General features: G+C 38.1%; 2 protein-coding genes and 1 pseudogene across 6 annotated transcripts in view; 1 reads left to right on the forward strand and 2 right to left on the reverse strand.

Moving 5' to 3' along the window:
- The window catches only part of LOC116034141 (hemicentin-1-like), a 1,482,957-nt gene that overhangs the window by 334,836 nt on the left and 1,133,638 nt on the right, over window positions 1–14,483 (reverse strand). The window lies entirely within an intron of this gene.
- Window positions 1–14,483, reverse strand: part of LOC116034899 (gastrula zinc finger protein XlCGF49.1-like) — a 390,500-nt gene that overhangs the window by 718 nt on the left and 375,299 nt on the right. For 3 of the 5 annotated variants that reach the window (XM_035993970.1, XM_035993966.1, XM_035993967.1), the window contains exon 2: window positions 7,075–7,227. In XM_035993970.1, the coding sequence (XP_035849863.1) occupies window positions 7,075–7,167 (93 nt within the window). In that variant the 5' untranslated portion in view covers window positions 7,168–7,227. Of the gene's footprint in view, window positions 1–7,074; window positions 7,238–14,483 lie in introns of all 5 variants that reach the window. The other 2 variants (XM_035993968.1, XM_035993969.1) reach the window with 2 other exon arrangements.
- The window catches only part of LOC116034906, a 399,592-nt pseudogene continuing 398,944 nt past the window's right edge, over window positions 13,836–14,483 (forward strand).

Raw genomic sequence — 14,483 nt, forward strand, 5'->3', positions numbered from 1 at the left:
TTTAAACCCTAGACTTGCTCTCACCCTAAATTTTAACTCTTTATTTAGTTCTATCTTTTTAACTTTTAAAAGGAAGTTAAAAAATGAAGGAAAATATGTGCCGGTTGCAGATATGGTATTATGGAAGCAAATGTACTCTTCATAACCTTTATAAGTTCCGAAATATTCTACATTTTTCAGGCAAGTTGTAATGAAACCAGGGACTGAAGTGAAAAAAAATCTTTTGACTGAACCTTTTTTCAGGTCATATGGATGATATGATGATAAAAAATAAAAACGAGTGCATTATGGAGGTGTCACAATTTGTTCCACCTTGGCTAGATAACATAATATATAATGTAGTATAATATGCCAATGTAACTGCCAATTGCTTCAGTGATTGTTCATCCCATTCTGCTTACGCGTCTAAAGGCTGCTTAATAGCAGCGGGAATAAAGAGTTGGTCTCATGGGAGTTTTTTCTCACCCTGGTGACCGGCACATCTGGGTGATACCGTCAAATGTGCGTTAGCTTGTTGGCTGCGCTTCAAACATACCCTACCAAAGGTGGAGCACCGCCAACACCGTCATCGTCTTATTAACAACCCTCTCTCCGTTGCTAGCTGATCAGGAACCGGCAGGAGGGTCTGCCAGCTCCCCCGTTTCATTAGCGCTAGACTGACTCGCACGCCGATCCGCTTGTTGTGCTAACCTCAGCCACATTGCTCTCAGCCTCGTCCGCAGATCTGGCCAGACCTTCAGACACTTGGCCATTCTAACCTATGATTCTAGCCGACGAACGTTAGCTTGTTAGTAGCACGGCGCGAGACGTTTTATCTTTCCTGACAACTGATTGATGTGGCCCGAGCTTGGATGTTTAGGACCAGAGCTTTCTCACCATGTCTACAGAATTAAGATAAAACACCATGTTGCGCCGTTATTATTGCTGTAGCCTAGCTACATCCATGTGTTGCGCACCCCGCGTCTGCGCGTACTCCATGGTCGTGTGTTTTTTAAGCAAACGGGCTAGGAGACAAGCGTGTAGCTAGGCTACAGCATTGTGAAACTCATGGCTAATGCATCTTCTTGAGCTGTCACTGATTGAGAAACATGAAGTTCTTAAAAACACTCTTAGGTCTGTAAACATTAAACATCACAAAATTCACATTCATTCAACGGACCTAATATTGTAGTTGCCTTACTAAAAGAAAAAGAAAAAGTGATACAGGGGCGCAACCAGAAAATGTAGGGGCACACACCATAAATCAACATGCTAACCAAATTTTCACATTTCTACTAATTTCCATTGTATTACTAATAAATACTTTGATAAAAGATAGAATAGAATTACAATGTGCCGTTTCAAATTCTGTGTCACATTTTATTGCACTTTTGAAGATGCAACATAGAAGGTAAACAGACAGCACCATCGCTGTCATGACAGACATGACAAATATTACAAAAGTATACTATACATTCAGAATATAAAAACTGTTTAGTAACCTTTCAGTCATTTCACAGTTAAAAACAATACTTACATTACAAACATTAGGGCCAGTGGCCAATAACATTCCACTAGAACCAGTAGGCCTAAACAACTTGTGCCTTAACTCACTCCCCCTTAGAGCAGATCCTCCTGTGTTCACTAGGACAGGGCTCATCAACTACATTTTCTCAACGGACAGAATTTTTCTAAGCAGACACTCTGGGGGTGGACTTCCAATTAAAGAAAATAAAATGTATTTATACCTAAAACGCCTATTATTGTTCGATATTTTCACTTTCTAACTGAAGTAATGCTATATTTTTTTTTACATGTATTAGTGTGAGCAAACTCCTAAAAAAACATGGAAACTCCATAATGATAACTGGCTCTTTAACTAGAAAATGATCTCAGACTAGGAGGCAGTTCACTGAGGAGTGATGGTTAACATCTGTGATTATGGAAACATGGTTGTAGTAGGCAGTGTCCTGATTGGTGGAAAATGCTTGCAGAAAGAAAGGTCTGTTGTCAGGTAAAAATGTCACTGTCAAAGAGGCTGAAATGAAAAGTTGATGTGGAAAACCTCAGCTTTAATGATGAATGGACTGATAAGCATCTTGTATGCCTCATTTGCAATGAAACAATGCTGTTGCAAAATAATACAACCAGCTACCACCAGCATCATCATCAAGAGTGAAGAACGTGAACATAGCGATCGCATCATTCACGTGCACATTCAGAAGCCACGTGCATCTGTTTTGGTCTTAATACATCTATAGATTTACCGAGAGGATGGCTTGTTCAGCAAGCAGTTAAGTTTACAAGAATGTTTGTAATTTTGTATTAACAAGGTTTAAAATGACCCATTTTTCACATTTGGATATCGTTTCAAAATCGCAAATCAAACGAACGAAAAAGTACACAGGCTGTACAAAAGGCCGTCAATCAGGAGTGATTGTTGTGAGTACGTGTCGGAGAATAGCGCGGACACGCACCTCACACCACCCGGAGAAAAAAGTGAGAGAAAGAAAAAGGAGAGGTCGCAGTTCGGACGATGACTACCCGGTTGAGATTGTGTGTGTGTGTGTGTGTGTGTGTGTGTGTGTGTGTGTGTGTGTGTGTGTGTGTGTCCTCAAGATCTGACAACACACAAACACACGTAGCAGAGTTACCCACACCCATGTTTGTACTGTTGCTTAATTAAATAAAACATCAGAAGAGAGAAGTTGTCTCCGTCCGTGTTTTAACAGACACACCTGGGGCAAAGTTGGAAACCAGAATCAGCTTTAAATCCAGTCCTAATCTAGTCCTCACTAACACGGGCCCAATTATAGTAACTACATGAAAACTTCACTGTTGTTGCATGAAATGTGGTTTGTGTTTAGCCTACATCATCCGTTTCTATCATGTGAAATAAGAGGATAAGCCAGCCTGGTGGCCAAGCTGCAGACAGATGCTCCTCAACAGTGAGCTCCCCAGCAGTCAGCTCCCCCTGCTGTTCATAAGGGGCCTCTGCACCCCTTTCGTTTCAGACCCTCCCACCAGCCTTTGGGCCACGCCTCCTCATTTACATTGACATGTGTCAAGTCCAAATGAAAACCCAATGTTAAATGTAAATTCAAAAGCCAAATATTAAATCCAAATTAAAATCCAATGTTAAATTGAAATCGAAAAGCCAAATATTGAATCCAAATTAAAATCCAATGTTAAATTGAAATCGAAAAGCCAAATATTAAATCCAAATTAAAATCCAATGTTAAATTGAAATTCAAAAGCCAAATATTAAATCCAAATGGAAAAGCCAAATGGAAAATTAAAAAAAAATAATATTTTTAATTTGATCAATGGAAAATTTAAAAAAAATAATATTTTTAATTTGATCTTGCTTCGTTTTCTCTTTGGACTTTCAATTTGAATTATGAATAAATATTTCCTCCATACCTTTGAGCAAGTTTGGAGGAAAGTCGGAGGTGTGGAACCATTTTAAACAAGTCGTGGGCAGTGACAACATATGTGTCGGCTTTGTCGAGTGCATTGACAGCAAAAAAACGGGGACGATGAACAGACACATGAAGCAGGCTGGCAGAAAAGATGATAGTCAGCCTTCAATGTCCTCTTCTGTTACTTCTCCAAGCATACCCCTCTAAACAGATTTCTGCAGTTCAAACAACTCTGAATTGTAGTTGAGAACGTCAGTTATAACGGCCCACGTATTAATAAAAATGTTGTGATTAAATCGTGCTTGGGCTCATAATTCCAGTTAATGTGTCGGGCCAGGCTCAGACACAACGTGCACGGGCTCAGGTAGGGCCGGGCTGGAGTTTTTGGGCCTGATCTAAGCTCTATAGAGTTGTGATTTACACATCTACAGCGGTGGCTATTTTTTGCCAGCTTTCCTTCCTGCGTTTTGCCTGTAAAACTGTCTATGTTCTTCATATTCATGTAGAATTATAATTTACTCTTCTTATATAAAATATGCAGCTCTGGTAGATGTTTGTGATTGGTCATGCTGTGCAAACCCCGCCTCTTTTATGTGAACGTGCGCATCGCTGGATTGGGAAACCCTGGGTTGATTGAACTAGTTGCAGGGCTCCAGAGTGCGACCAAATGATCGCATTTTGCGACCAAAATTTGAGAGTGTGCGACTGAATTTTACATCCAGTCGCACATGTGCGACCAGTAAATTTGCCCCCTTTTTTACACGTTAAACGTCGAAATTTCGGTACCTGAGAGTGCGTTAGCTCAAGCTTATTTGTCCTCTGAAAATTGACAGAGACCGGAGCTCTGACACAAACAAACACACACACAAGGCAACTTTATCTCTACAGCAGCTTTCAGCAACAAGGCAACTTTATCTCTACAGCAGCTTTCAGCAACAAGGCAACTTTATCTCTACAGCAGCTTTCAGCAACAAGGCAACTTTATCTCTACAGCAGCTTTCAGCAACAAGGCAACTTTATCTCTACAGCAGCTTTCAGCAACAAGGCAACTTTATTTCTACAGCACCTTTCAGCAACAAGGCAACTTTATCTCTACAGCACCTTTCAGCAACAAGGCAACTTTATCTCTACAGCACCTTTCAGCAACAAGGCAACTTTATCTCTACAGCACCTTTCAGCAACAAGGCAACTTTATCTCTACAGCACCTTTCAGCAACAAGGCAACTTTATTTCTACAGCAGCTTTCGGCAACAAGGCAACTTTATTTCTACAGCACCTTTCAGCAACAAGGCAACTTTATCTCTACAGCAGCTTTCAGCAACAAGACAACTTTATTTCTACAGCACCTTTCAGCAACAAGGCAACTTTATCTCTACAGCACCTTTCAGCAACAAGGCAACTTTATTTCTACAGCAGCTTTCAGCAACAAGGCAACTTTATCTCTACAGCAGCTTTCAGCAACAAGACAACTTTATTTCTACAGCACCTTTCAGTAACAAGGCAACTTTATCTCTACAGCACCTTTCAGCAACAAGGCAACTTTATTTCTACAGCAGCTTTCAGCAACAAGGCAACTTTATCTCTACAGCAGCTTTCAGCAACAAGGCAATTCAAAGTGCTTCACATGAAACATTAAAGAGCAATTAAAAACGGTCATAAAAATAAAACAGGCTAAAAAAGAATATACAAATACAAGAATAAAAGTTACAGTGAGTAAGAAATGAATAATTATTCAATTTAATAGGTTGTAGGGATGGGTTTGGGAGGAGAGAGGGAGGGGTTTTATTTTTATTTAATTTATTTAGAGTGTAACATATTCTAATAAAATAACATCATGTTCTAAGTACATAGGATAAATAGGTTTGATAATATTTTTTACAACTGAAATAATTGTTTTGTAATTATAGAGGGAAAGTACCAAAAAAAAAAAAAAGGTACCGTTGGGTAACGGAACCGAATGTCAGGTATCGGTACCAATATTGGTTCAGTAGTAGCCTAAACAATTCATGTTTAATTTTAAGTTGAATTACTTGTAATTGTATTGTGTGTGTGTATATATATATATATATATATATATATATATATATATATATATATATATATTTTTTTTTTTTATTATTATTTTTTTATTTAGTTTTTCATGACAGCGATGGTGCTGTCAGTTAACCTTCTATGTTGCATCTTCAAAAGTGACACTGAATTTGAAACAGCACATTGTAATTTCTGCATCTATTATCAAAGTATTTATTAGTAATACAGTGGAAATTAGTAGAAATGTGAATATTTGGTTAGCATGTTGATTTACGGTGTGTGCCCCTACATTTTCAGTTGGGGGCCACTGTGCTCCTAGTGTAAAAAGTTAGTCTGGAGCCCTGAGTTGTTAACCAGCGTCGTGACACAGCTTATGGAGGACCGCGGTTGTTAGGTTAGGTGAAGTCAGGGAACTGAAAGAAATCAAGGACATGTTGATCTGGATTCATAGTACAGGACACACACACAAACACACAACTGTTTTAACGTTACCCTTGGGACATAAACAAACTGGGGAACTGAAAGAAATCAAGGAGATAATTAACTTCTCCTGCTCCAGATTTACCACCGTGGTCAGAAAGAACAGAGGAGACACTTAGTTTCTCTCACTATGACTCTAGAGTCACTACTCGCTCTGAAGACACACACACACACACACACACACACACACACACACACAGTGTTTTTCTTCTGGAAACATCATTGCCTGCCTATTGACACTGACTGCCCTCTGGTGGACAAAACATATGATACCAATATAGGTTTTAGTGAAGGCAATGGTCAAAATATTATTAATAATTATTCCAATATTAATATTAATAAACGGACAAACTTCAAATATGATTTTTGGGCAAAAGTCAAAGCCCTATAGGCTGTTTGTTTGTTGGTTTTGGAAGGAAATGTTTCATTGTTTGTTCCTCTCTCTAAAAACATGAATAAATTAAATTTATAATCAATAGAAAAAATATATATCAAATGCCATCTTAATATAAATATAGATTCATTTTGAGCATTTTAATTTATTTTTTTTCACCAGACTCCATTTAATTAAAACAGAAATGTTATGATTATTAAACACATTCAAAGTGAACAGAAACTAAATCAAACTATCAAAGTCCGTCTTGGTTCATCTTTCCACTGTTCCAACAATCACCACTCTGGTTTGGTTGAAATAAACCCTTAATTCACCCATTTACATGTGGAGATATGCTGGCTCTATACACGCTAAAAGTCCTGATTATTTACATGGAGTCTGGTGGAAATATGCTGGCTCTACACACGCTAAAAGTCCTGATTATTTACATGGAGTCTGAAGATTATTAAATGAAAAGTCCCCACTTCTCTCTCTGTGTATCCGCGGTGTGTTTCCTGTGTTCACTCCGTTAGTTAGTTTTGGAGGGAAACGCTCCATTGTTTGTTTCTCTCTATGTCGCCACTGCTCTCAGAATCAACTCTCCGCTCAATGACATTTACTTTATAGAGTCAAATCCCAGCAGGAGTTCTCTCAGGACACATCTAGTAGGTCTCCACCACACTAGAGACTTTACAAAGAGACAACCATTTCACACGAGCAAGCATTTGGTGCGACAGCGGCAGAAAGCTCGGTGAAGCCAGTAACGTTATATGATAGGAGAACACTGACCTGAACATGGCTGCTATCAGAGTCCCAGTCTGCTGCTTGTCTTCTGGGGACCTCGTTGCTCCGCTGCTCCTGGTTCTGGTTGTCCTCCTCCATTCCTCTCTTGTCCTGAAATCCAGCAGAGCTCCACTGGGGCTGCTGGACTCACTCTGGATTCTGTTCAGGACTAATCACAGCAGCAGAGATATTCAGGAGCTGCTGTCTCCTCTGGTTTTCCTCACATCCACACACAACTACAACAACAGTCTGAACACTCAAAGCAGCGGCTGGGAAACGGTTCCATTTCCTTCCTAGCTCCAACATCAACTCAGAGGAGTTTGGAGAAAACAGCATTATATTAAACTGGGAATAAATCTAAAGGGAAAAACAAACACCACCATAACGCTGGCTTTTTGGTGACTACCCTTCACAATAAAAGCCCAGCTTAAATTCACTCAGATCATTTCACTAACCAGACAACAAGTAGTAAGAGCAAGTACATTAGCTTTAAAGAAACTAAACCACAAAGAGTACATTTACTCAAGTTCTGTACTTAACTCCAGGTACTTGTACTTTACTTGAGTATTAAATAATGTACAGCATTTTAATAACTAAAATAATGTAGAAATATAAGGAGAAATTAAAATATATAGATTCATTTTGAGCATTTTACTTTATTTCTCACCAGACTCCATTTAATTAAAACAGAAATGTTATGATTATTAAAAACACTTCATTCAAAGTGGACAGAAACTAATCAAACTATCAAAAGCCGTCTTGGTTCATCTTTCCACTGTTCCAACAATCACCACTCTGGTCTGGTTGAAATAAACCCTTAATTCACCCATTTACATGTGGAGATATGCTGGCTCTATACACGCTAAAAGTCCTGATTATTTACATGGAGTCTGGTGGAAATATGCTGGCTCTATACACGCTAAAAGTCCTGATTATTTACATGGAGTCTGGTGGAAATATGCTGGCTCTATATACGCTAAAAGTCCTGATTATTTACATGGAGTCTGGTGGAAATATGCTGGCTCCATACACGCTAAAAGTACTGATTATTTACATGGAGTCTGGTGTAGTTTGGTGATGGTCAGACAGAGACATAAACAGTCCTACACAACACACAGTAAGTCAGACGGAGAAATAGCATTAGAAGCTACATTTAGCATTCAGCTCTGACTCACTCGACGCCAAACAAACGGCATTCATCTCTAAACTACGTCACAACAAAATACAGTCCAATACAACACTGTGTGGCAGGCTTTAAAGCATTTTGGCTAATATTATCTCTGCAGCGTTTAACGTGCGACTTACCACAGCAGTTACCACGAGTTCTGATGTGGATTACCCAGAATTCATTACTTTTAGGGCTGCGGCGCAATGTGGGAGTGACGCCAGCAGGCGGTGCTGTCCCCATTTCTGCAGGAATTAAACAGAACCTAAATATACAACCCGTTACACTGGTGGTGTTGATTTCTCTCGCCAAACCCACCAGACTCCATGTAAATAATCAGGACTTGTATCATCGTAAAACACACTTCATTCAAAGTGGACATAAACTAAATCAAACTATCAAAGCCGTCTTGGTTCATCTTTCCACTGTTCCACCAATCACCACTCTGGTTTGTAGGAGCTGGAGCAGTTCTGCAAGGAGGAATGGGCAGAAATCCCAGTGGTAAGATGTGGCAAGCTCATAGAGACTTATCCAAAGCCACTTGGAGCTGTGATTGCTGCAAAAAGTGGCTCTACAAAGTATTGACTTTAGGGGGGTGAATAGTTATGAACATTTACTTTTTCTGTTTTTTTATTTCTAAAAAATAGTTTTATGTATATATATTTTTCTCATTTCACTTCACCAACTTAGACTATTGTGTTCTGATCCATCACATAAAATTCAGATTAAAAACATTGAACTAAAGGCTGTAATGTACCAAGGGGGGTGAATACTTTTGCAAGGGACTGTATCTCCGTCCACATCGCCCCGACAACGCTGACTGAGAGAAGCATGAAATAAGTGTGAGTGTGTTCCTGAAATCCTGGACATGTTGGACAAAGGTGTCTTCAGCTGACACCAGAGACCTCCATCAGATTCAGATCTTAGTCTCTCAGGATCACATCCTTCCCCCAGTCTCTGCTCCTCCTCTACACATTTAACATATTCATATATTACAGTTTTTTAAAATCACTTTGGCACTAATTTTTCAAAACTCTAGACACAAAACTCACAACCAATGATCAAAATACACATTTTTCAATTGCTTGGATACAATACACATAAACCTGAGATCATTTGTTCATTTAACAAAGATCAGCTGTTCATTATGACACAACTTAACATCAAAGTACTACTATTTCAAAAGGCAATTCACACATTACAGTTCAGATGATTGTCTATTCATTTCATTACAATGATCTAACTATCAATTCATACAACTGCTCAAAATGATAAGTAACTGTTGCATAACTCTTAATGACTAGTCGTATGGAAACAGACAAACAATATTCCACGTTTAGATCATAAAACTTTAAAGATAACGAGATTCATTGTCACCAGTTAGTGTGGAGCATGAACCAATTAGACTACATTATCTATGGATGTAATATCTCATCATCATTCTTTACTGTAATGTACTACTGTTTATCAGACACTGTTTCTATGGTCCCATGTACTACCTTTACTGTAATGTACTACTGTTTATCAGACACTGTTTCTATGGTCCCATGTACTACCTTTACTGTAATGTACTACTGTTTACCAGACACTGTTTCTATGGTCCCATGTACTACCTTTACTGTAATGTACTACTGTTTACCAGACACTGTTTCTATGGTCCCATGTACTACCTTTACTGTAATGTACTACTGTTTACCAGACACTATTTCTATGGTCCCATGTACTACCTTTACTGTAATGTACTACTGTTTATCAGACACTATTTCTATGGTCCCATGTACCACCTTTGAGACTATTTACAGTATTAACAGTACTGCACTGTATGGATGCAGGCTCTTGGAATTGTTTGTCCAATTCTTCCAACTTGTTACTGATGATTGAGATATATACTTTATATATATACTGTACATATACATATACATATATACTCGTACCACATTGTTTCGCCATGGCCGAAGGTTTTTTCCAAAATGTTTGGCTAATTGCGATGTAGATGAGAACCTGCGGCCAAATCCACAAGACATAGTTGATGAATATGTAGAAGTACAGTAATCACTTCTTTGTTTTGCTTTTTACAGTACAAGCAAGTTGAGGAACACTACATTTGATGTTTTACAGTACTACTGTCTTTTCTTTTCTATTTCGTAGCTAATTATTTTGCTTTGATTCAAATAAACCTATGTTGTGATTGTACTGTATTGTTTTTCATCAATACATTTCAGGTTTGTCTGTAGTATTCTCTCTACTACTGCAGTACTTTTACAGGGATGTATTTACATCTAGTACCATAATGAAACATGTATCACCTATTTTGTACTACAATATTTAATGATTGTACGAACAATGACCCAGTGAAACTATGGGTAGCTTGTGTGTGGGTGATCTAAAGTAACGTTTCAGTGGTATTTCACCATCAATTAGTCTTTGATCCAATGATTGTGCAAGTGCAAGATGTATTTAAAGATATGAATGCACCATACAGTGTTTTGAACATTGGACAGCCTGTGTTACATGTGATGATCGTTTTGAGTTTTGTGTCTAGAGTTTTGAAAAATGAAGTCAAGGTTCTGAAATTAGTAGCAAAGGGATTGTAAAAAATGTAAGAAAGAAACGTTCAGTTATTGTTATTACTACATATATGGCAAGTTGATTTAATTATTTATACTCTATATTATATCATGTTTACCATTGTTTTTTTTTGTAACCGTTAAATCATTCATTTGGAATGTGTCTTCAGTGTTACAGTAAAATACAGTTGTTTGTTTTTGTTTTTATTTAAATATCTTGACCTACTTTAATTCTATTGGTTGCTGTTAACTTCCCGTCCAATCAGCTGTCGTTGTGAGGGTAGAGGGGCGGGCCCTCGGTGGTGAAGAGGAGAACGACCGTTATCCTGATGATGAAGAGAATCTGTTCTTTTCTACCATAAAAACTCTGCATTACTGGCCCGCTGATTACACCCACTGTCACATAGTCAGTGTTGGTGAACCACTTTGGTCCAGACTGAATGTTGCCATTACATTTTCTAAAGACATTGTTGTTCCCCATGAGAATGACTCAGGTTTTTTAATTCAACTGTTAAGTTTTTTTTTTTAGTTGTTTGCTCATTCCCCAAAAGACAAAAGAACACTGGAATAAGTGTCTGTACAGGGAAGCAGACACAGAAGTATGATGTGATCCTATCAGTGTTCATCATCTTTGGTCTTCATACTGACGTTGACAGATCATGTGAAATATGATCACCTTTGTGTTGTCTTTGGCTCAAATTTGACCCGGTTTTAAAGTTTCTTCATCAGAAATATGGGTTTCTTTCAACCAAATTAACCAAAAATAACATGGGTGGTTCCCAATGACGCTTTTTGCAAGTAAAATGAATGATCACTACTTTCAGTGAATTTTGGGTGTTTTATTTAATGGGGCACTATTGTGCTTTACAGCAGATGGACACATACATTCACACACATGAATGCACATGTGGAGACACACACAATCTCCTACACACACATGCACACACACACATATATCACAATATACACAATAATCATCAGTTAATTTTGACCTGGGGATGTCCTGGCTAATAATTGTCACATAACAGCCATTAATCCAAAACAACTAATGATTGATGATCCTCATTTTACTCAGAAATTAGGTATAATTTCATGTAAAGGAGGTCTGTTGACCATAAATGGAAAAAAATAAGTGTTAAATTAGTTGTGATGAGTTGGAATGAAGTTGGATAAAAGTGGTAACACAGAATTGAGTGATAAATTATAATTGTCTATGCTAAAGCAGACCAGGTTACTTTTGACCTGAGAAGACAACAGGTGTGATTATTCAACCCAGTCTCATGGCAGTTCGTGTAAATGTCACGTTATTTTTAATCTATTGATACGTGTTCACGGGGACATTTTTCTCGTTTTTTACGTGATGGCCAGCACGAAATACCCTACGGGGAAAGGACGCCTCACACGGCGGGAGACGGCCGAAAAGGACGTCCCATATGCCGGAAGGCGGCCGCGGGGGACGCATGAGAATAACGGGATGCGATGTAGATGAGAACCTGCGGCCAAATCCACAAGACATAGTTGATGAATATGTAGAAGTACAGTAATCACTTCTTTGTTTTGCTTTTTACAGTACAAGCAAGTTGAGGAACACTACATTTGATGTTTTACAGTACTACTGTCTTTTCTTTTCTATTTCGTAGCTAATTATTTTGCTTTGATTCAAATAAACCTATGTTGTGATTGTACTGTATTGTGTTTCATCAATACATTTCAGGTTTGTCTGTAGTATTCTCTCTACTACTGCAGTACTTTTACAGGGATGTATTTACATCTAGTACCATAATGAAACATGTATCACCTATTTTGTACTACAATATTTAATGATTGTACGAACAATGACCCAGTGAAACTATGGGTAGCTTGTGTGTGGGTTATCTAAAGTAACGTTTCAGTGGTATTTCACCATCAATTAGTCTTTGATCCAATAATTGTGCAAGTGCAAGATGTATTTAAAGATATGAATGCACCATGCAGTGTTTTGAACATTGGACAGCCTGTGTTACATGTGATGATCGTTTTGAGTTTTGTGTCTAGAGTTTTGAAAAATGAAGTCAAGGTTCTGAAATTAGTAGCAAAGGGATTGTAAAAAATGTAAGAAAGAAACGTTCAGTTATTGTTATTACTACACATATGGCAGGTTGATTTAATTATTTATACTGATTACACAGTATCAGTGTTCATCATCTTTGGTCTTCATACTGACGTTGACAGATCATGTGAAATATGATCACCTTTGTGTTGTCTTTGGCTCAATTTTGACCCGGTTTCAAAGTTTCTTTATCAGAAATATGGGTTTCTTTCAACCAAATTAACCAAAAATAACATGGGTGGTTCCCAATGACGTTTTTTGCAAGTAAAATGAATGATCACTACAAATAGAGAATGTTTAGTAAAATAATTGTTAAAACTTAAAGTGGATAATTCGTTGATAAATTGTGCAACCCTAATACATTTCACTTGTATGTTGCTGTTCAGTTTTTTCATTTTCCATTTAAAATGACAAAAGAAAACCCCCAACAGGTGTGTTCACTTCCTCACTCCCCAAAACACAAAAGAACACTGGAATACGTGTCTGTACAGGGAAGCAGGCACCGAGCCAGAAGTATGAGGAAACAGATCATATGTCCCTGATTGTTTGACAGCCATTAGCTGCCAAGATGGACAAGTCTCAGGACCAACAGGGTTGAACAAGTAAACATGACATGAACAGCCATGGTCCTCCCCCCAACTATTCTTTTGATATTTTTATTTGACTGTGACGCTCACGTCATATCAGCATTTCATCACCCCAGGTGACTATTACTACTCCTACTGACAGGACACTCCCACAAAAGTGTATGTATAAAAAGAGCAATCAATGGTGGCTACTTTTATCAAAAGAACAGTTCATCAAAGGAACATTTTGGTGTCATTAACAGGTAAGAGAAAGGCTTTATGAAATTTAAAAGACCAATTTAATAGTAGGTCTTATAATGCCATTTTCATTGTGATACCTGTATTTCAAAAAAATGTTGCACTCAGTTTCATCTAGTGGTAGTTAACCTAATCCATGCTGAGAATGGTTATTATTGATCTCTCCCCACCAGGACTCTGCTGCTTTCCAGAGTGAAAATGGTGAATTATGAAGTGACTGTATCCACTGGCAATCTTGCCTTTGCCGCCACTTTTAACAATGTCTTCATTAAGCTGGTAGGAACAGATGGGGAGAGCAAACGCACGTGGCTCAAAGGAGCTTTACAATTCACCGATGGAACAGTGAGTCTGAAATATCCCTCTCTCCATTTAAATGTATTACATGCTTCCTCAAGGTTGCCTATATGAGATCTTATTCACATCAAATACTGTGATTATATTGCACAAGTTTGATTTTCTCCACTCTTTTACATTTAGGAATTGTATAATTATTGAGATGTTACAGCTCAGTTCTTGGTTATCAAATACTTCTTCATCTCTTGTTTGATGTCCTGGCTGTTTTTAAATGTAGCTGGCAGGTTTCACAAAACGGTAGGCAAGAATCCAATCTCACGAGTTAGAATTGCAAGGAAAGTTCAGTTTACTTATCAGTGTTTATGCAGGGTTAATCCAGGAAATCAGTCACACAGACAAACCAAACCGAAGATGGGCAAACAGAATCCAAGGTCCAAAAACAAGCAGGGACAGAACAGACAATTACAGGCTGGAGT

The sequence above is a fragment of the Sander lucioperca genome, chromosome 17 (genome assembly GCF_008315115.2).
Source record: "Sander lucioperca isolate FBNREF2018 chromosome 17, SLUC_FBN_1.2, whole genome shotgun sequence".
Taxonomy (NCBI): Eukaryota; Metazoa; Chordata; class Actinopteri; order Perciformes; family Percidae; genus Sander; species Sander lucioperca.